A 22,938-nucleotide genomic window follows, 5' to 3' on the forward strand; every position below is an offset into this window, starting at 1 on the left:
CATCGTATCCTCCCAACAACTCTACAAAGTAGGTTAGGCTGAGAGCGAATGAGTGGCCCATGGTCACTTTCATGGCAGAATGGTCATTTGAATTTTCCAGATCCTAGTTTGAGACTCTAACCATTACACTGTGTATGCGGTCTATACTGTGCTGGTTTCAGTGTGCAAACTGGGAGCATGGACGATAGCCCTGGGGAAAGGGAAGTATAACGTAGCATAGTGATTCTTACACACACAGTTCTCCTCCCTAGCAGAGAGTGTGGCACAAGTGGCAACCATTTTTCTCCTTGAGAGTCTCTCTAGATGGTATGTTTTTCTGCACAAGCATGCACTGGTTTTAGCGCACTCCCTGGAGTTAGATAGCAGCTGAAGGAAACTGATTCTTTTTTTTTTTTTAAAAAGAACTCTGAATGTGGCCACAAGGGGAGGAAAGGCTCCTGCCTTCTCCATAATGCGGTTTTCTTGCAAGAAAACTGTGTGTGAAGGGAGTTATTTCACTGATTTTGCAGCTCTGTATGGAGAATCTGTGTACAGATTCTCCACATGGAACAGCAAAGTTGGCAAAATAACTCCTCTCCCCGTGTGCTCTTTTCACACAATAAAATGGCTTGGGAGAAAGGCAGGAGCACTCCCTTCCCTTATGGTGCCATTCTGAACTTGTTTGAGCTCACTTTTTTTTAAAAAAAGCAGTTCCCTTCAGCTGACGTCTGACTGCAGGGAGCATGTTAAAACCAGTGCGTGCCTGTGCAGAAACATACCGTATAGTGAGACCTTGAGTCCACTATCTATGTTGTGGAAAAATCTGTGAGAAAGCACTCTTGATTTATAGAAAAGACAAGTGCTGCAATGCTCTCTTTTTCTGTCATTTGTTTAAAAGATGTAGATGTATCAGACATGGAAGAGAACAAGCCATATGATTATAAATTTGTGAAATGGATGATAAAAAATAAGGTAAGGTCATTTTTTCTTTGTTTCTCCTCTGATACTTTTTCATTAAAAAAAATAATATATATATATATAAAATTGTCAGACTTCTAAAGTAAGATTTGGAAATGAATGACTCAGAATGAATTATGAATGCACTGGAAAGCTACAGGTCCAAATTTGGGGCTTAAAAACTTCACCCTGCTATCTGGGCCCAAATGATCATATGTATGTATGCATTTATGTATTATGAGGCGGATCCAAAGAACCAGAACAACTCCACTCATGGAATGAATCTTCCCCCGTCTTTGGCTCCCATGTCACCTGAAAAGCAGCTTTTGAAAGCTGGGGGATTATTGGGACTAACATAAAGTGCAGTGCAGGGGGCCTGCCGCTTGAAAATATAATTGATAGAAATTGCAGACCATTGCCCCTTTTGTTTAATCAGAAATACTTTCCACTTGTATTAGGGAAACAGCCCGTTGTTTTAGCTCTCTGTTTGACCAGTAATTAACTCCCAGTGTTTCTCATGTGGTTCAAAATCTAATACCAATGACAATAAGATAACTGGAAAGTGACCTTCAGGGAGGAAACTTTCAGCTGAGCTGGATTCAGGCATGCTAGTGTGTTCCTTGCCATTCCTCCAGTGACCTTATTGGCAGCTGACAACAGGAGTTGGGCATGGAGGAGAAATGCCTTCCTTCGGATGGCATCATCACAGACCCTTGGAAGGCGGAAGGCTGGGGTTCTCAGCTGGAGCCAGAGCTAGACATGGCAGAGGGATGCATGCTCGCTGACTGCTTTCCCTCTGGTATGGTGTATGGATGCCTTCATGCCCTTTGGGCCTATTTACCTGTCACTGACCATGGGCTAGATGCACCTGTGCTTGAAAAGTAGGTTTGTTTTACACTGGTTTTCTATGATGATGGGGCAAATGTGTGGTAATACCTAACTCTGCATGAAGCAGTGAAGGAATTAATGTGCAATGTTCATGCAGCTTGATTACAGTTTCCAGACTGTATGTGCAGCAAAACCCCCCATATCTGAGATCTTCGTATCTGACATTACAGCAAGGTGCCATTCATAAAAGAATCTTTAACATATGACATAGTCTAACTTAAGCTCTTTGTCAGAAAGTGAAGGTCTTAGCCAGGTTTTCAGCTGCTCACAAAATATAGTTTCCAATTTCATTTTTTTAAAAAAATCTTAAAAAAATAAATGTTCAGTGCAATTATATGCAATTCCTCTAGTGTGAGTTTATTGAAGCATTCTGGATTAATCCAGTATAGGATTGCACTGTTAATGAAAGCACTTTGTCATTTCAGAAGCTGGCAGCTATCCCCCTCACTGCATTTTGTAGTCCAGAGACCCAAGAGAAGTTTGAGAAGTATATACGGTTTTGCTTCATCAAAGTAAGTTTACAAGCTGTGTTTAAAGAATATTTAGTGTACTAAAATACTGTTTGTTTCTGTCTCAGACTAACTATTTCTATCTTAAATTCTCATTCTTTCTTAGGTAGGTAAAACAACATTTTATATTGCTGCTCATTATTACCTCCTAAATGCTCAGTAATTGTTGCAATCCTGAAAGATAAAGCAGATTATCCCCATTTTGCAAATTGCTGGTAGGTTTGCCAATAGCATGAAGAAAAACTATCCTGTCACTTTAATAGAGGCTTAATATGTGGAAATGGACAGCTGAAGCTTTTCATGGCATGGAAGTAAATAACATCACCTGGTAAATAGTATCCTATTAAGGCTCTGTTAAAGGAACAAGACATGTTTTTTCTTTAGGCAGAAATTTTCAGTTGTAAATGCAGAAGGATGAGATAGTAGCTTTACTAAGAAAGCAACTTTAGGCAGGTCTACTCAAAAGAAAATGTTATTCAGTGATGCTCCCAGGAGCAACAGCCTTTGGTTGTTGCCTCTCATCTCCCCTGCCGCCTCATTCTCATCTAAAGATAGCTGTAGGGGGAGAGAGAGAGGGATGAGGAAGCTCCTTGCCTTGCACCTGTCTTGTGCAGACCAGTGTAAGTCAAAGAAGGAGGACTGGAAAAATAACAGACAATGATTGTTTCAGATGTGGTCTGCTCCTTAAGAAATTACTTTGTAAACGTGAAATCTGCTTGTTTTAAGACTTGGCAGTGTAAATGTTAGGAAAAAGCTGAAATCCTTACTTTCTTAGATGCTACAGAAATCACCCTGTGGATATGAGTATCTACCTAGACATATTCAGAGATTCGCTTCCTCCTGTGATGTGCTTCAAGTAATCCAATACGGTTGTTCCTACAGTTCCTAATATTTGTAATGTCTTCTAGTCGTGGGTGTTTGCAGAGCTAGCTCTGTCTTACACGCTGTACAAATTCCCTATCTCCTGCCACTCCCTACATTCTTTGTCAGTTAGCTTTCCTCTGCTCACTCAGTGAGCCATTCTGCTGCACTGAACTGCATAGAACTTCTTGGGCAAGTTTAAGTAGAATTACATGATACTGGTCGGTGAATAGCTCAAAACAGGGAACTGTCCTAAAACCTAGCCCAGAGTTCTTGATGCAGGAAGGGTTATGTGAGTTGGGGTACAGAAAAAGGGGAGCAAGCACAGAACTGGCTGCCTTTCTTTAGGGCTGGCCCTTGCGCTTGATGCCTCTGGACATACTAAAAGAACCAGGGTTCTCCTGTGCTGACAATTCTACAAATGTGTAATACAGATAATTCCTGCTAAAAGGGCTTTCTGGTCTTAATTATAAGGTCAATCAGTTCCACATGTCTGTAATTACTACTGCAGTGTCAAAACATAAATTAGCCAGGCATTTTAATTGACAGGAAGAGTTAATAATGTGTGCTCCCTTGAGTGCTTTCAGGCAGGGAGATGACTCACTAGTTTTACGAACTAGCAAAATATTTGTTACATGATGGGAAGGTTTGTGTGTAGTAAGGGCTTCTGAAGGAATGCAGCACATCTCTGAGGGCCCTGCGAATACAGATATATTGTGCCTTCCATGTCTGGTCCCAGAGGGTTGCAAAGTTGGGCATATTCCAAGGCACCAAACCAGCAAAGGGGCATCTGTTTTGTTTTGCGTGGGACAGCTATGATGGGGAAATCCTTTAATGGATATGTACAAATACCCAAGTAGTTGTACGTTAAAATTAGATTGTCAAGAGGAGAGACCAGATGAGTCTCTTTCCAAGAAACTAAACGTCTCCTAGGAGCAAGTTTCAAACTAATTATCCCTTCAAATGCATTTCTAGTCATGTCTTTTTGAAAAGGGCATGGACTAATGTACCCACCTGTGGCATAAGTAAGAAATACTTTGTCCTGGTAATGAATCTGTCCCTACCCTGTTTGCTTTTAGCAATTAACAAAATATATTGAAGGACTAGCAGTCAAAGCTAACTTCTCCCAGTGGCTGTTCCCAAATTTCTTCATTGCAGGCCTGATGGAGAGCTCCAAAAGTCTTGACTCTCAAGTATTCTGTTTTGGAAGAAAGTCTTTTGTTATATGAGCAGCATGTACATGTTTTAGAAATAATCTGTCTTGGGGAACTACTGGCTATCATAGTTCTGATCCACCTGTGGGCATCTGAATTCTTAGCTTTTCCAAGTTTTTGAAGTCTTAAAAATAAAACTTCATCAGTGTGGAGCCAGAGTTCATAAGTTAGGATGGTGTTAATTATTTTCTCACTTGTATTTGTTGATGCTTTAAAATAAAAATATCCTTTTAGATTTAAGCATTTGAAACTTGTATAGTTATGTCAACTCTGGGTAACATTATAGGGCTTTGCTGTAAGAACTGGCTCAGAGAAATGGCCTTGGTCAGGGGCAGGGACTGTAGACTATTCTACTAGGTACTGTCTGTTAATGTAGATATGCTCCTACTGGGTAGTTTCTACATTGTTAAAGATGTCATGTTTAATGACTTGTGCTTAATTTCAGCAAAGTTTCATCTCTGTGTTTGGATTTATGTTTGTTTTCAAATTTCTGCAACCCATGTTCTGTTTTATTTGTTAATTGAATGTTCTAGCTGTTGTTCATATTGACTTGTACTATGTTATCCACCTTGGGTCTCAGTGAGAAAAGTAGACTATACAAATAAATAAATAAAAACAAATATTTAATTTATAAATAAACACAATCAATTAATGTTGTAATCATAGTCCTGAACCACTGGTATGACCTCTGAAACAGCCTCTCCAAAGGCTGTCCCCATCAGTGTTTTTGTTTCTAGATCCCACTGGAGTGGCATTTCCTCCCCATCATGTTCTGGACTAGCATATTGTGCAGAATCTGTTAGTGGAAAAAATGAGAAATTCCATGGAACTGCATCAGGAGCCCCCTGTGTGTCCAGCAATCAGTAGCAGGGATGGAAAATAGCATCAAGGGATGGAATTCAAATGATCATTTCTCCAGTTGTTGCCAGCCATTTTCTATCTTGAGACTTAGGGAGCAATCCTAAGCAGGCTTTCGAAGAAGTAAATACCATGTTATTTAGTGGGGCTTACTCTCAGGAAAGTGTTCTTAGAGTTGCAGTGATATCCTGGTTGTAGACAGGTAGGCATTCACTGCAGCACTCCTAAGCAGGGTATATTCAGTGTTTTTTGAAGTGTTCTTCCATGACTGAATCTTGATTTTTTAAAAAACCATAATGGTGTTGTGTATTGGCAGGAAGACAGCACATTGGATGCAGCAGAAAAGATATTGAAGAACTGGAAGAAACATTAATCAAGAAGTTAACTTCTGCTAGTTTTTATGGATGTCTGTACATATGCTTGTACATTTAACACCAACCAGATTTACAGTGAAATCCTAAGCACAGTGACTCCAGTCTAAGCCCATTGCAGTCAATGGGCTTAGACTGGAGCCTCTCTACTTAGGATTTCATTTTTCATGAACCTTCTTTAAATTTCACCATGCTGCCACCTGCTGGACATTCAATAATAATAATGTAAAAAGAGGTTGCTTTTGATGTCTTGCCATATAGTATTTTTAAAAACATCAACTGGAATAATTCTGCTTTACTTTAGTTTTTTTAAAAACAGGGTTTCAGTGAAATATATGCAGACTGTATCCATTGGATCTCAGTCCAGTGTGTGCATCTGCACATGCTCTTAATTTATTTTCTACACAGCTTTTGTTTGAATAGCAGCTCTTCTGCATGCTCAGCAGAAGCAGACTGTATGAGTGCTTTGACTGCTGGATGTGCAGACAAGGTCCTTGCTGTACTATACTGTGCCAGGCAAGCCCATGGCAAACTGGTGAGGAGACTTAGGGGCAATCTTGCCCAATGCCCTTTTCCAGCTACTTTTAGTACTATAGTCAGTTTTAATCTGATCTCCAACTAATTTGATCTCCAACTCCAACTAAGAGAATTTGATTTTCATAGGATTCTGTTTAGTGGATTATCTTCTAGTGGGATTGCAGAGCCTGGTAGGATGGAAATAAACTTGATGTAATGTGAAACTAATCGCTTACCTCTCTCTGCTTTTTAAAAAAAGGTTTGTTAAACATTTGCAGAGAAGTGTACTAAGAAGGCTATGCGCAAAAAAATGTTTTTAAATGTTTTCCAAACACCCCCCCCCCATTTGTAATATTTAAACGTTGTTTTGGAGATGTGGACTCAGAGCATCCAGTGCAGGAGCACTGCATCTGATAAATGCATTCTGAATAAATTTAAACAAATCTTTTATTAAAGCATAAATGTCAGGATACATTTGAACAGTAATTAAATTTAAATGTCATGTAATGTAGTTACATGACATCTCTTCAATATATTCATGTACATAACTGTATTGCAATTTCAGTGACAATCAGGCTGAGAGAAATGTCATCTGTTGCCTTCTGATTGGTTCAGTAAAATGATAGTGCTATTTTAAAGGGCAGATATGTTAATGAATTAAAATACAAATGCACTTTTAATATAGTAGCCATCAAAAGACTTAACTGGAATGAATGAGAAATCAAATATATTAACACAGACAATCACGAGAGTTGTCAAATCATGCAGTTTTATTTCATCAGTTGCATGGGAAATGACTATGGAGGAGACTAGACAGTGCTTTAGATGATAAGAGCTAAAACATGGCAAAATGTGTAAATAAGATCACCTGCACTGCAATTGTAAGTATAGTTGCATCCTTCTAAGTCCACTGAAGTCAAATGGGCTTAGAATGTTATAACTTTTCTTAGGCTTGTGCTTTTATTTGCTTTTGCAGCAAAGCAAATAGGATATAAACTGAACCACTAGATAGGATTTCCCCCTCACAATTTATAGTTGCATTTTAGAATAACGATAATTGAGAATCTACTGTATATTGTCTTTTTTTGCAAAGTTGTTTGACAACTCATTAAAATGAAATTGCCAAAAATCTTAAATGACTGCTTGTATTCATTGATGATATAAACATACATAATAGCGTGTTCATTTAACATACTGGGGGAATAACACGAAAGAGATTCTGCCATTTTATCACCCTACAACTCTTCAGAGGAATTATCAAGAAACCTTGATCCTGAATAATCTTGTAAAACTAAACTTAAAGCTGCAATCCTTAACATACTTCTTAAGACCCACCATTTATACTCAGTAATTCTGATTCTAGCGGATCAACTCTAGTTATCAGATGTAACGCTTATTGTAGGGTATCTGAGGAAGATCACCAGTGTCTTTTGTTTCAGGAAACAAAGGCTTACTTTCACTGATTGTAGGCTAAGCCCCTTAAAACGAGTAGTTTATTCTGAATAAACATGCATAGGCTGTGGATGTAAGTTACCTGTGAATATTCATTTCAGAATTTCGTCTTGAAAATTTTTCATCTTGTTGATTTTGACAATTTGGTAGATGACTTTTAATGACTGGGCAGACTTAACCCCATCAACCAATAAAAGCTGTTGTGATAGGAGTATCATAGGCTAAAAATGTTGTGTGGGCATGCAGTTGATAAAATTATGGTGTGTTTTATATACCTATCAAAATTAACACAACAGATGAGTGGGAAAGTTAACAAAGATTCAGCTTTTGTTAATGTAATGGGCAGGTTTGGAAAAATCTCAAATGTCTTAAAACTAAAGCTTTGATGCTTATGCTTAGCGAAACTGCTTTTAATTTCATAAATTTTGGTTGCTAGCATCTTAAAAATTACAACCCTTTCCCCAGGCATGTCTATCCAGTATTTTCCAGGGCCTATATAGCTATGCTTGGCATTCCAAAAGATGTAGGACTCAACGATTAGGTTTATGGAAGCAGATCACTCGCGTGCGTTGAAAGGGGGCTATTGGGGTAAAATTAAAACGTGATAAGGGACAATCGGCTAAACCCATCTTGAGGATGCACACACAATCGTACAGCGGTGCAGCTTTAGCATGTTTAGTCCCGGCGTACCACGGAGTAAAACGCGCCTTTCTCCCTACTAGCTGCGCTACTAGAACAGGAAACCAGAACAGGAAACCGAAGTCGCGAAGTCTGATTACCAAAAACGGCAGCGTCGTTCTGCTCAAGCATGTTTGTCCTTTTCTCTCTCCGTAGAGGCGTCTTGCTAAGTCCCGCCCATCACGGCGTATGGCATAAAAAGGTGCGTGCGTGCGTGCGTGCGTAAGGGCCTAACCCTGAGCGGGCGCCACGGCGAAGAGGAAGAAAGATGGCGTCGACGAGCCGGTCAGTTGACGGACGCTTATAAGTGCGGGGAGTCCCGAGACTGGGCGCGAGAGATGACTGGGGAGGGAGATGGCCAGGCCGCCTGAGGAGTTGCCACCGTGCCCCGCAGGGCTCTCGGCCTTTCCGAGCGCCCCTTAGTTCCCCCCGGCAATACCCCCGCTCATTTGTGGCCGCTGCCCACCTTCGATCCTCTTGAGCTTTCCTTCCAGCTGTTTGCTTCCATTTCTCCCCTTCTTCGCCATAACCGCGCCTTTGTAGCACCTCGCTGTTCCTCTCAGCCTGCGTCTCTCGGGCGCTTGGCAGGGTCGAGATGAGATCTCCCGTGTCTTGCTTAGCAGGCTGAAAAAGCCTTGTGTTGGCTGGATCGGTTGGCACCCCCTTCGTTATGGAAGCCAAAATGTTTAGAATTGTGGAACAGCGTGTTCAGTTAACACATCTTGTGCCAGTCGTTTGGTCTTGTGGTTCTGTCCTGTATACACATTGTTAAATACAGAATTTTCAACGCTGTACGCTGTAAATGGCTGCTTCTTGCCAGAATTTAACGCTGTGCAATACACTTGCTTGGGTCGTCACTCAGTAGTCCACACTCTGGACGTGGCTAAGGGTTTTCTCTGCCCTCTCTAAGGGCTGCCTCCACTGTGAAATACCCTTCCCAGAGCTATCTATCCAGCGCGTAGGTTCTGCAGTTTCAGATGCCACAAAGGAGCATTTGTATTTCAGGATTTGGGGCATTTTCTGCGCACGCACACACCCCTGATGATTTTCTGACTACTGGATTTAAGTTCACTAGTTCTATAAATATTTATCTCGGCTGTGTTTTCAAAATTTGCCTAGGAAGCCTTTGGGTGGCGAGAGAGAATGCTCATCTTTTAAATAAGTAAATAAAAAAAACTGTAGTAGCCCCCCCTGCCCCCCCCCGGAGGCTTAGGAGCTCAAAGAAAGTGCCTTTGGTTGGCAGTTGATGGGGGGTGGGGAATCCAGCCTACCCTGCTGTTCTGGTTGAAACAGCACCTTGATGGTAGAAGTCAACAGACTGATTGAAAAGCTGGCAGCCCTTAGTCTGTTCAGCCTTTGCTGTTCTTCCTACTCCTGGAGAATTGCACCTGTTGTCCAGCCATTGCTTTTGCCCTTATATTTAGGGGAAATCACTTGTTTTGCTGATTAATTCTTTTGCAGAATCGTAAAGAAGTGGGCCTGGGGTTGTGATGTTTATATAAATTAATGTCACATAATAGAAAGAATAAAGTAATTTGTGCGATGTTTTGTATTGGGCCAACTTGACACTGGGTTCAGAGTAGGGAAAGCATTTTAGACCCTATTTGTATGCTGTAGGTCAAAGCATCCTCCCATGCCACATTTAACTGTTTGTAATTTCAGGTGTAGGGAATACATTTATATATGCTTTAAGCATGTGATGTTGTAATTTTTTTTTAAATCTGGTAATTTGGCGGATGGAGAAAATGTGGCTCTTAAATTAAAGCATAGAAAAGGAGACTTGATGGCATTAGGTTGATGACAGATTAATGTAGATCATACTGACTTCTGTAAAATAAAGCTGTGAAGTTTGACAAAACAGAAATGGAATATGGATATAATAAACAGTTTCTTTTCATAATGTCATGTAGACAAAGGCTGTGTTCAGCTTTCAAGTGAAGCTTCATTTAAGCTCCGATTTGCTACAGTGGGTGTGAATGTGGTCTTTTCATCGTGTCCACTCCCACTGTTCTTCGTCCTTCTTGTGTAAAGTATGAAAACAAACTCCAATTACCTGTGACACCAGAATGCAGTCACCTGAATGAGTTGGAGTTTTTTTGCTGTCACAAGCTGGGGTTCTAAGCCATTGTAGAATCCTGGCTTGGAGGGGGGAACAAACTAGAGTCTCCCCGGGCACCTGCATCCAGATGTTATGGACAGTTGCCTTTTTTCATGCAAAAAGGGAATAAAAGGATGGCATGTCGAACTAGCCGTGTTCATGCCTTATGACATAATACTGGAGCTTAATTGTGGCTTCACGTGATCTCTGAATACCGTAAAAAATTAAACTGTGTGAGCAGAACTCATTCTTTAATACTCAGTTTGCTGAGGGATGAATGAGTTTAATAGCATGCTTCTGGAAGAACACTGTGTGGTACATATTCAGAATCTTCTGCGAAGTCATTCTTAGAAGAATACCACTCTAAAGAATATCAACATCTAAATATAAGGAACTTTTCAACTGCTTTCCATTTCCTGAAAACAAAGCTCCACACCCATAAAAATTCACAGTTGGGCAACATTCTGGTTTCTCTGACTTTTTTCATTATGACCACATAATGAAAGTTTGTGTGATCAGCCTAGATTAGTAATGTGCAACAGATCATTTTGTGTATTGCATTCACTTACTAATTTACTCTTGCTGATATCAGCAAAAGCTGGTTGCTCAATTCTGTGATCAAACTTTTATTATTTTCTCTTCCATGAGATTGGGTTAATTCTTCTGAGTTGATTCCAGGATGCTGTCAAGCAGTGGAGTAAAAAGTACTCTACTCTCATTCTCTTAAGGTCTGCAGTTTATCGGGTATCACGTTCATAACTTGTATTCCCTTGAAAGGTGGTTATAAATTTAAACACCATGATATTTTACTGGCAAATTCCAAAGCATTGTGTACACTATTCAAGGTCACCCAGTGAATTACCATGGCAGAGTTGTCTGACACTAACCACTACATTACTCTGAGTGACATAATAGAAGGTAAAAATAGATTTTACATAAAGTTCTCTTTTAAGAAACTTTTAAAGCGTAACCATAGAAGCAAAAGTAGTGAACTGATGAGGGAAGCTCCCAAATTCAGATTTTGCCTCTGCTGTGAATACACAAGGTGGCCTTAAGCAAGCAGGCCGCCCTGTCACAATCACAGATTACCACCATCTGCAGCATGAAGAAAATACTTGGTTTGTCTTACAAAGGTATGACAACCGCCGTGTGTGCTCACTGAAAGCGCTAGATAAATGCTAAATACACTAATTACATTAATGCCTATCAACAGAAGAAAAATAGTTTAATATCAAAACATACACTGTTCATAAATGTCAGTTATGTTCTTTAACATAAATAAATTGATTGAGCTGAAATTTAAAACTTTTTGTATTAAAACCAGCATTTGAATATGACACTCGTGCTTTATTTAAATAGGGTTGCCTTGGTGAGATTGAAAATTTGGCAGTAACAGATGATACTATAAGACCTTTACTTAGAAGTATTTGACTGTCTTTAGTCATGGTTTTATATTTTCTGCCTTCAGCAAACTCAGTTCTTAGGTTTGTTTTTTAGATGTTACACTCACTTGCTGCAACAAGATTTTTTTTTTCTTTTCCTCAAGCTGTAACTTTTGTTCTTAAAGAACTTTTAAGTTTTTGGACAGCCACACAGATATATAAGTCCAGCACTTAGACAGTTCAAATGATGGCTTTGTGTTTGAGATGTTTTGATATTGAGTGAAATAGTTCACTGTTTTAAGTTTTCAAAGAAATTACTTCCCACTTTGATGGTCTGTAACAATTATTTATTTTAGTTATTTAAATCCTGCCTTTCCTTCAAAGGCCGCTTACAACAGATATGCCTACAAGCATAAAAATATTGCATTAATCAGTTAAAACTATCAAAAAGAACAGCAAAGATCATCAAAGGCCCCCTGCAATGTAGCTCACTACAACGAGCCTTTCAGTATTGGAGAAAGAGATTTCAGAGTTGATCAATAAAAAATGTTCTCAGAAGCAGGACTGCCATTTAGTTCTTGCTGAAAGGCCAGTACTGATGATACCCTCCTGAACTCCTTGGGCAGGCCATCTTGCAAAGACAGAGTTGCAGTTGAAAGGGTCTGGACCTTGGCTGAAAATGAGTGAATATTTCTAGCTGGTGCTGTGGCAGAAGCTGCTAGGAGGAGTACCGTTGGTGCTTGGGTTCACTTGGAGTGAGAGAGTCCTTCAGATAGTATTGCACAAATGTTCCATTATCCCTAGCTCCACGTGGTGACAAGTACTAGGGAAAAATTCTGTTAAAAGTGTTAGGCACTGTCTAAAACGCTTGTTCATTTCTGAGATGTACAAAAATACGAAACCCCTGAACTGTAGTCTATTTCCTGTTTTGAGTTTGCAGAAGAAAATTAAATTACGCTTACTAGCAATACCCTCTGTTCAGCACCAGCTTAGTTACTGTACAGTATTTGTATTGCATAGCCATAGGGCATTACAAAGCAATATACAGAACAAACATACATTACAGTGAACCAGAGTACATGTATATGTAGTTAGAATAGCTTTTGAATTAAAGCTAATCTTATTTAAATCCCAGTTATTTCATTGCATTGTAGTGGCAACCTGATAGCTAGCACAGTGTATCTTGCATGCCCAGTTGCATCTTCACGATTTTTAAAAGAAAAGTGGCACACTTCTTTCCTCCTGCTTTGCATACAAATAAAATACTTATGAAACTCAGCAATTTCAAAGTAAGATGTGGGGCTGCTGTTTAAACAAAAAAGATACCATGTAGAAAATATCTCACTGGGTATGTTATAGCACTCTAGATTGCTCTCTAGTTAGGGTTGCCAGCTGCAAGTTGGGAAATTCCTGGAGATCTGGGGGGTGAAACCTGGAGAAACCTGGAGAAAGTGGGGTTTGGGGAGGGAAAGGACTTGGCATGGCATAATTCCATAGAGTCCACCCCCCAAAGTAGCCATTTTCTCCAGGTGAACTGATCTCTGCGGCCTGGAGACCAGTTGTAATTCCAGGAGATCTCCAGCCACTACCTGGAGGCTGGCAACCCTATGTCTAGTATATTTATATAGTATTTTGGGTTACCATTATGGGTACTTGTACCTGAATTAATTTTTAGGATATGAGGCATTAGTTGTGTGTATTAGAGGTAAACTGATGGTAGAGATGGGTTTTTGTTTATGGGTAATTTCTATCTTTGAGGCAAACAATACAATTCTCATTAGTTTCATATTAGATTTTTCAGTTAACCAAGATGAGTTCATAGTTTACGGCACATTATATCCTATTATGGTGTTCCTCAAATTACATTTACAATAAATTCCTCAAGCAGTAAACTTTTTACAGGAACACTGGCAGTAAGTAAATCTTGGCAGTGCCATGCTTCAAACAATGATTCAGTAAATAAGGGCATTTTCTGCTTAAATAAATGTTTTCCTAATTTTCCTTCAGAATAGAATCTGTTGGGCTTTTAAAGTTTGACTCGATACATTCCCTGTACTTGTTTATGTTTTCCTCCTATGTCATGAAATATAATTGTTCTTACTATGATAGTCACATTTCTGTGGCAGTGAACGTTCTACTTACACGTTTTCTTACAAAGATTATCAGCTTGCTTTATGCAGTTCTTTAATTGAAAGTGCTCTTTACTTTCATTTCTTTTTAGGCATATTTATTTTTAGGATGTTAATTTTCTGAAAAGCATAGAATTGGAAAATTTTCTTATCCATGTCATTTAGCATGTTATATTAAAGAAGACTAAAGTGCAGCATATTAATCTTATTAAAATCTTTCCCAATAAAAAGTAGCTGACCTGAAATGTTTGAGGGAAAATCAATAAAATGTGCTTAGTGTGATGTGTGCAAAGCGGAGTGCTGACCTGTGTGCATATATGCACATATATGCATATTCTTTCAGTTGATTATTAATTACAACATTGAATTGGCCCAGTTTACTGGAGTTCCATGCATTATGTCACTGATTTTCTGAAATGATACATTTTTAGAAATGGAAAATTTTCTGCCGGAAAGCTTTTGTCAATTTCCCCCCAGAAAATTATCCATCCCATAAATAATCCCTCCTCACATCACTATAATATGATCCTTTTTGACATACAGAATCAAAATACTTTTATTTATGTTTAAAGCTTGGATGTGCTTCCAAGGGTGACATGTCCCAACCATCCGGATTCCATTTTGGTAGAAGATTACAGAGCTGGAGATATGATCTGCCCAGAATGTGGACTAGTAGTAGGTGAGTAACTTCATAATATTTAGAATAACTGACTTTAAGGGTTTTATTCATCACTGTTTTTTTTTTTACTTTGTAAAAAAATGGAGTAGTTTTTGACTGTCTTTAGCCTTTGGGGTGGTATTCCACATGTATTTATGTTGGTAATTATGTAGTCAAGTATCTCCCTTTGTATGGAAAGCATGAAGGCAGACATGCTAAATTTGCCTAGCTTTATCTAGATTCTACCTTATGTTTTAGACCAAAAATTTGCTAGTTACAACAAAAATTACTAAGTTGCCCTTCCGGAAAGTCCCATCTCTCAGGCTTAGTCTTGTTCATTCTCTTGAGGCCAACCAAGTACTAGCTGATTTATACTTGGGTTGCAGAAAGTAGAAAACAATGTAGTAAGAACAAGATAATGCGTGCAATAAAGTATGCAAATAAACTGCAGCCCTAGGCCTTTTATAAAAATAATTTGAACAATTCTATGCATTCTGTGGAAAGATAGAAGTGTGGGAGCCCGTTGACCTCCTCAGGCAGGCTGTTCCACAAATTGGGATCCACAGCAGAGAATGCTTAGGTACAGGCAGCTGCTGATCATATCTGTTTGCAGAGTGACACCTTCAGAAAACTTTGCTCAGCTGTAGAGAGGCATATTTGGAGAGGTGGTCTTTTGTGGTTCTCTAGGTCATGTTTTGTGATAGCCAGTACCTTGAATTGAACCCAGAAATTAATTTGCAACTAATGAAATGATTAAAGTGCAAGATATAGTATGCATATTCTGCCTTGCTGCTGCCACTAACTGAATTGTGGTGTTCTGTACCAGTTAGAGTTCCCAGGTTGTTGTCTTCAAGGACAGACCTATGTAGAATGCGTTACAATAGTGGTTACTTTGGCCTAGATCCATGTGGCCAAATTGGTCCCGTCAATGATGGAAGACCTCTTCTGGGTGAAATGAAGTCAGAAGAAAGCATTTTGTGCAGCTGAATTAACTGATTTCTGACTTGCAAAGTAAAATTACAAGTAAAGTTTCCAAAAAGTTTCCAAGTAAAGTTTCCAAAATTACAAGTAAAGTCTACTGTTTATAGTGGTCTGAGAAGCTCAGTTGGAGTTCTACAAGATATGCATGACTTTTTCCAGGAAAGGAGCTCTCTGTCAGCACCCAGATAATCTTTTAATCAGTTCCATTATCCCAAGAGAGCTCTGAATGAGAACATTAACCTGCATGCCGTCTTCAGTTGGCTGAATTTCTTCTTTTTATGACTGGGGTATGGTGGGGAGGATAGTGATCCTGGATTGCTGGCTGAGATGAAAATGTGCTTGGAAAAAAGTTGAAGATATTTTTAAAAATACATCCTCTAAACAATGGTGCAACTAGTATAAGATACTATAACTCAGATAATAACTACATCCTCTTCATCTGCAAAGACTTCATCATTTCCAGTTACAGTTTTTCTAGAAGCTAATAGAGGTGTGCAATTTAGGTATAGGATTTGGAATAAAAGCCGGATTTTTACCAATTTTGTGAAGTTTGCTTGAAAGATGACCCCACCCTACCCCACCCCCTGGATAGCCCCTGGATAGTTTTCTGCATAGGGAATAATGGCTGAATAAACCTGAATTTCTCTGATCTTTCGGAGCCAGATCACAGAACCTTTCCTCAATTTTGGGAATTCCTGAATTCTGTATTTTTTTGGGTGCACACTCCTAGTAGTTATTCCCCAATTTACCGTTAGAAAAATAGGTCCCCATGTTTATTTTTGGTCAGTTCTGTGTTCATTTGTTTGGGGGTCATGTGCATAGCAAAAATTTGCTTTCAGTCTTCAAGATGCAGAATTCAAAAACAGAGTTTAGAGATTTTATGCTAACCTGCCTTCTGAACTGTTAATATGTTGGTCCAGTTTTACTATAATTGGGCTTCTCTGTTTATAGGTTTGCCCTTTGCCTTAAAATAATTGAACAAGCATCTTGGATTCCACCAATATTACTAGCTATGGTGGTGGGGAATGCTCTCAAGTCATAGCTGAGTTATGGTGACCCTTGGTAGGATTTTCATGGCAAGAGACTAACAGAGGTAGTTTGTCATTGCCCCTGCCTCTGCAACCCTGGTCATCATTGGAGGTTTCCCATCCAATTACCAACCAAGGCTGACTTTGCTTAGCTTCTGAGATCTGACGAGATCAGGCTCACCTGGGCTATCCAGGTCAGGGCATTACTATTTATAAATACTGCAAAATAAGCAATTACTATATTCTCTAATTTGGCAGACAAAGTATTTTACAGATCTTTTAGCAGGGGACATACGATGATTTTAATGTGAAGCCAGAGAAGGTTCTATAATTTGGCTGGTATGTACAGTGTTCTCATTTTTTGATCAGATGTAATTGTTTTAGGATGCCTGAGAGATGATCTCAAAGTAGGCCAAGTTCTTCCCTTTTTTGCTGTCTGCAGCAGGCCAGCATTTAACAGAAACAAGAGATCGAAATGGATGCTGATTCTGTTTTATTAAATAATTCTTGAAATTATCGGTACATGTCCTATGATGCCAGCTATCACATTTAGCTTTGTATTGCTTGTACAGAACAGTAGTAAAAGATTCCTTGTTACTTACAACTAGTAAGGTATTTTATGCAGTTGGAAGTGAAATTGGGCTGTGCTGTACAGAGAAGAGATAATAGCTGTGGCTGGTTCCCGCTACATTATATGGTACAGTTGTGACATTAGTGTAAACACTGGACTGATGCAGTAGAGCTTGGGTGGATGTGGTAGTTTGGATTGATGTGAATTTATTGGCATCCTCATCTGTGAATAAAAGTGATAGAATCCAATTTGCTTGTGGAAAATGGTCATTATATTAAATAGTGGCTGAGAGTGGGGTAGGTGGCTTAGAGTTAAGCCTCTCTCAGTAACACTTGCAATAATATTATGCTAATCTACCATACATTCCTGTTGTAAGGGTTACTGGGAGTGTATATAAAGGGCTTTGAACACTCTAAGGCAGGATAGGAATGTGCAAATTTCAAATATATGAAATATATGAGTGCTAAGATTAATGGAAAAGCAAGGTATAAATTTACAAAAATCACAGACTGAGGCATTGGTGTAGTTCATGGTTGGGTAGCCAATGTATGGAGCTTAGGGGTGTGCACCCCCCAAAATCTGTTATGCTGGTCCGTGTTTCAGGGATACCCAAAAATCTGGGATCCCTGAAATCCCAGTAAGATTCTCTAATCTGGTTTAGCAAGATTAGAGAATCTTGTTTTTATGGGGAAAACTATCTGGGGGGTGCAGGGCATTTTTCAAGCAAACTCCAACACATTTGCAGGGAACCTTTTGCTGACTGTTGAATAGAGACCCTCCAAGTTTCAGGAAGAATGGACCCTGGGGTCCTATTATGTGGGCCCCTGAACGAGGTGCCCATAGCCATTCTCCATTGTTTCCTATGGTGGGAAAATTTCCAAGCTGGCTCTCAGGCAAAAATACAAAGAGGCAAGGTTGCCATTGACTGAAGGCACACTCCCAAATGTGCAAGCTCAACTCAGAGAGAGTCTAACAGAACCAAATTGAAGCAAGGAAATGGAATCCCCCCCCCCAAGAGTCAAAGTGAAGCAAGGGGTCCAACATCAAATGAGAGAATCATGTCAAACCAGCAAATTCCACCCAAACCAACCTGAAGCAAGGGACACTGTTCCATGTTAATCCAACAGAACCAGTATTACTCACAGAAGGCAGGCAGAGCCCAGGGCCAATGGGGGAACAACACAGAACCAAGCAGGTACCCAGTTGCTCAGCAAGGCAACAACAATAGGAGAATAAAAGATCTTCCCCTAGAAGAGTCAGCAAATAAATGAACAACTAGAACTAACACCAAAGTTCAAACAAACAATTAAGCAAAAGCCAAAGCATCCACCTCCACAACAGCAAAAACAGTTTTTAAAAGGTAAACTTAAAAATAAAACTTATCACCCTCCCCACAACCCCATCCCTCCCAGATACCAGCCAGCACTCCCCCCCCCCCCCCTAAACACAGGCTGTGACTCTCAAACCAGGTAGAAGTCCTTCAGCCAGCAGTGCAGATCTTCCTCCAGATAGCAGTGCTGCAACAGTAGGCAGGCAGTAAATCCATTGGTAAATCCTAAAAGCAAAGGGAAGAGAGAAGGCCAGGCCAGAGGGCCAGCAGCAGCAACCTCTATCATCCAAGCCAGACCATACAAAATGGAGGCTACTCTGAGCCAAGCCTGCTTTTTTAACTCCTTGCAGGCAATGTATTGTCGAAGGCTTTCACGGCCGGAGAACGATGGTTGTTGTGGGTTTTCCGGGCTGTATTGCCGTGGTCTTGGCATTGTAGTTCCTGACGTTTCGCCAGCAGCTGGCAGCCACAGCTGCTGGCGAAACATCAGGAACTACAATGCCAAGACCACGGCAATACAGCCCGGAAAACCCACAACAACCATCCTTGCAGGCAGTTTGAAAAAGGATCTCTCCCTAGAGAATCCAGTTGGCCAGACAGGGAGAGCTCCTGCATGGATTGGCCACTTGTTCCCCACTCCCTCCTCCCCCTCCCATTTTGGGGAAAAAACACAGAAGAATCCTGGGAACCAGCCAGGCAAGAGGTTGAAGCTGCGTTTCCTCGATTAATTCAGATTTTTCCAGGTTCCCGAATCATATCTGGGATTCTCTAAACTGAACCAAGAAGCTGGATTTAGCCAGATGGGTATAAATCTGGCTTTTTAGCCAGCTCTTGGAAGTGGCTTGTACACCCCTAATGGAGCTTACTATTTGAGTAAGTAATTTGTATATAATAAATTCACTTTCTAGTCCATGTATCTACTGTTGATGATGGCTTTTAAAAATGCACATTTTTTCTTATGTGAAGTATGCTGTAGCCCTGACAGAATGGTATCAGACCTCAGAATTTCCTGGGTTTTTTTTTACTATAATCAGAACAGTTTTTAACTAGGATAAAAACTAGTATATCGTTTTACCAGCTACATTGTGTTTTATAAGATGCAGTGAGGTAGCCAAGTTGTCCATGAAAAATGCTAGCAGCTTGTCAAATCAAAAAGCTTTACTGTGCGTGTGTGTAACTCTTTTAAGTCAAATTCTTCAAGATGTTTTCATGAGATTTTTGTGTTCAAAATGTTTTCTCCGAGCCAAATACTTTATTGAGGATACTCTTGAGATATCGACTGTATTTGGATTGGTTGCAGTCATATTAAGTATTAAAAAAATGTCAATTTGATGTCTGCTACAGGTTTAATTTGCAGCCAGTAAATTCACCATAGGGAGGGCAGGAAGCAGCCTGGGGCCCTTCCACAGTGCCTGGAACGTGTTCACCTGAGAATCCTCTCCCCGCAGAACACTTCTAGATAATGCTATTTCAGTTGTTTTTTAAACTCCTGTGAGCTGCTTTAAGAACAAGGCTTATATAAAAAGGACAATAGAGGCTCTGATAAATAAAATGTTAGTCGTATAGGCAAACTATTTAAAACTTTCTTCTGTGTGCTTGTTGGAAGACTGCTACCACTAGAAAACAATGTGGAAGAGGTATAAAACATGCTATGGTTTGGTTTCCATTTTATTTTTGGCCGGTTCTGTAAATTTATGCATCATCGTATTTTGAAGAAGAAATTATCATTTTTTTCAGTCACTAGATGGCAGCACATTCCCTAATCAACTCCTCAAAGAAATGTTGTGAAGCTGTGGGTTTCTTTTTAATAATCCTAGAGTTTACTTGCGCTTCTGTACAGCTAGGAGTAAAGTGCCAACACAGACATCCATGGTAGGACTCTGACCTGCTGGCTTGAATATGTGCTGTATTTCTGAGCTGCTGTATTTCACTGTATGTGCAATTACCAGGAAAGTAATTGGTGGTCGGAGGTTTCTCTTCTGGATAACGTTTCCATTTAGTGCTAAATAACAGAATTATGTTCTGTTAATTAAGCTTTTGAGATTGTGTGTATTGAAGACACAACTGAAAGCACACTGCCTGTACCTGGCTCTAACTGATTTCAGTACTTGGGCTCTACAGGACAGCAAATGAAAGGGCAAATTCCCTCTTTGAAAACAGCACTTTCTCCTAGAAGACTCTATCAAAAAGTAAATCACAGCGTTGATTTAAAACTGCTGCTGACATCTCTGCCTAGATGATTCAGCTCAAAATACTCAAAAACAGAATGTCTTGGAGGTGCTCCAGAACTACTTAATTCTCTGCCCTGGGAATGCTGTGATCAATCTTGCCCAGTTTGTCTGATTTCTCCCCCCCGCCCCCGCCCCGGCTCAATTTGTTACAGGACCCACATACTTCCCCCTTAACAGTACAAACATTTGTCATATCTATTTTTATTAGTAATACTCCATTTCATGTGACCTGCTCTGTTTACCTTGACTATTGCTGCTACTTCTTTTCTGGCCCTTTTAATCACACCTTGATTTCACTTTCACTGTCCAAGAGTGTGTCTTGAATTCTCTGGCTTGCCTGTTGCACCTTGTTCTTCCATTTTTATTTCTTTCTTTTTACTTTCTTACTTTTAAGATTAAACATACCTCCAGTGTTTTCTTGCCTCCCCAAATCTTCCCTAGAACTGTTACCACAAATTGCTTATTTAGTGTGGTGGAACATAAATTGCATGTGGGTAATATGCAGTCATGTATTTTCAGAGGGTTGTGCATAACAAAAAAATATTCTAGGGGTGCCTTGAGAATTTGATAACAAAAGGGTCATCATGTTGATTTCAGATGTTCATATTTTTCAATCGCTGACAGGTCTGCCACATTTAAAAAGCACTAGTTTTAAATATGTCCATTCTCAGGGTTGGAGCCATCCTTTTGTTTTCTGCCTGCAGAAATGTACTTCACCAGCAGATAAAGGAAATGATCTTTGCCAGTTGCTCTTTCTCATGTTCCCAGGGGGTCCCCTAAACACCTAAACCAGCATTTCATGGGACACACTAGATTGCAGTAGGAGTAGGGAGGCAGGAAATGTTCCATGAGCTGATTGTCGCTCACAGTACTTTGGTCCCAACCTTTTCTGTATTAGTTCCCTCTTTGTTCATGAAAGTTTGCAGATCAGTATACACTATTAATACATGTAAAATGCTTTTGCTGCCTGCTCTTCTTTAAAATCTGAAGATGCACAACAAATTGCCGATCTCTGCCTTAGCTCTTCTCCCTCTCTCCATCTCTATAATACAGCTATGGTTAAACATGTATCAGCTTTTGCTCTCAGTCTAGATTTTGTGGTCCTTTATCATTTATTGGGTTGGATCCTGCCACCTTTCCTCTGAAAGCGAGAACAGAAATGGATCAGTCCCTGCCTGACCTTTGTTCCAGCAGTACCCCATTGACCCCTAAAAATCTAATGTTAGGGGTTACGGGACCCCTGTGGAAAAAAATGAGAATTGCAGTGCAGAGGAGAAATCAGGTATTGCCTCCCATCCCTTTTTCATTAGTAGAATGTCAGCTGGATCCAACCCATTTCCCCCTCTCGTTTAATTTTAGGCACTAGAGCACTGTGAATTTTGATTGTGGTGCTTCAGCTTTAACAGCTGAAATGTATTACCTGTTATGAAAATATGAAGATGCAAATAAAATGGAAATAAAATGTTATCAGCACTAGGGGTGTGCAAGCCAAAAATTTTCGGCTATAGCCGAAAGTAGAAAGCCGAAAGAAGATTCTCTATCGTTAAAGCCGAAAGCCGAAACAAGAATCTCTTTCGGCTTTCGACTTTCGGGATTCTTTCGGCATTATTTCGGCATTCTTTCGGCTTTTTTCTATGGGAAAATGCCTCCGTCTTCCAGGACGCCTGGAGGAGGCATTTTCCCACCAAATAAGCCCAAAATTGGTGGGGACCTTCCTCTAACCCTTCTCTAACAACCACCCAAGTTTCAGACAGATTGGACTTTGGGGGGCCATGTTATGGCCCCCCAAAGCAGGTCCCCCCATCCTCCCATAAGAAAGCGAAGGAGCAGCATATTGTTAGCATGCTGCTGCTGATCTTTCTTCATTATTTCCTATGGGGAAAAAATGAAGAGGCAGGCTTCCTTTGCCAGGGGTGGCATTTTGCATGCAAAATGCCCCCCAGCCCTCAGGGGCCCTTCTCCCACCCCTCCTCCCACCCCCCACCAAGGCTCAGCCTGCTCCCACTTGGGGGGGCCATTTCATGGCCTCCCCAAGTAGGTGCTCTAATCTCTACCACTGACAGCTGGGGGAGGCTTGTGTTGCCAGGGGTGGCATTTTGCATGCAAAATGCCCCCCAACCCTCTGGGGCCCTTCTCCCACCCTTCCTCCCACCCCCCACCAAGGCTCAGACTGCTCCCACTTGGGGGGGCCATTTCATGGCCTCCCCAAGTAGGTCCTCTCAGCCCCTAAAGTCCACCCCTTACAGC

The 22,938-nt window shown here is 40.3% G+C and overlaps 2 protein-coding genes across 7 annotated transcripts in view; both read left to right on the forward strand.

The window, feature by feature from the left end:
- Nucleotides 1-7,289, forward strand: part of KYAT3 (kynurenine aminotransferase 3) — a 35,295-nt gene extending 28,006 nt beyond the window's left edge. For all 6 annotated transcript variants that reach the window (XM_054980139.1, XM_054980137.1, XM_054980136.1 and 3 more), the window contains 3 exons: nt 878-951; nt 2,250-2,336; nt 5,583-7,289. In XM_054980139.1, the coding sequence (XP_054836114.1) occupies nt 878-951; nt 2,250-2,336; nt 5,583-5,639 (218 nt within the window). In that variant the 3' untranslated portion in view covers nt 5,640-7,289. The remainder of the gene's footprint in view (nt 1-877; nt 952-2,249; nt 2,337-5,582) is intronic.
- Nucleotides 7,290-8,493: 1,204 nt separating this feature from the next.
- The window catches only part of GTF2B (general transcription factor IIB), a 32,946-nt gene continuing 18,501 nt past the window's right edge, over nt 8,494-22,938 (forward strand). The window contains exons 1-2 of the mRNA XM_054980143.1: nt 8,494-8,568; nt 14,465-14,571. Of these exons, the coding sequence (XP_054836118.1) occupies nt 8,552-8,568; nt 14,465-14,571 (124 nt within the window). The 5' untranslated portion in view covers nt 8,494-8,551. The remainder of the gene's footprint in view (nt 8,569-14,464; nt 14,572-22,938) is intronic.

This window comes from Eublepharis macularius, chromosome 5 (genome assembly GCF_028583425.1).
Source record: "Eublepharis macularius isolate TG4126 chromosome 5, MPM_Emac_v1.0, whole genome shotgun sequence".
In the NCBI taxonomy this organism is placed as follows: Eukaryota; Metazoa; Chordata; class Lepidosauria; order Squamata; family Eublepharidae; genus Eublepharis; species Eublepharis macularius.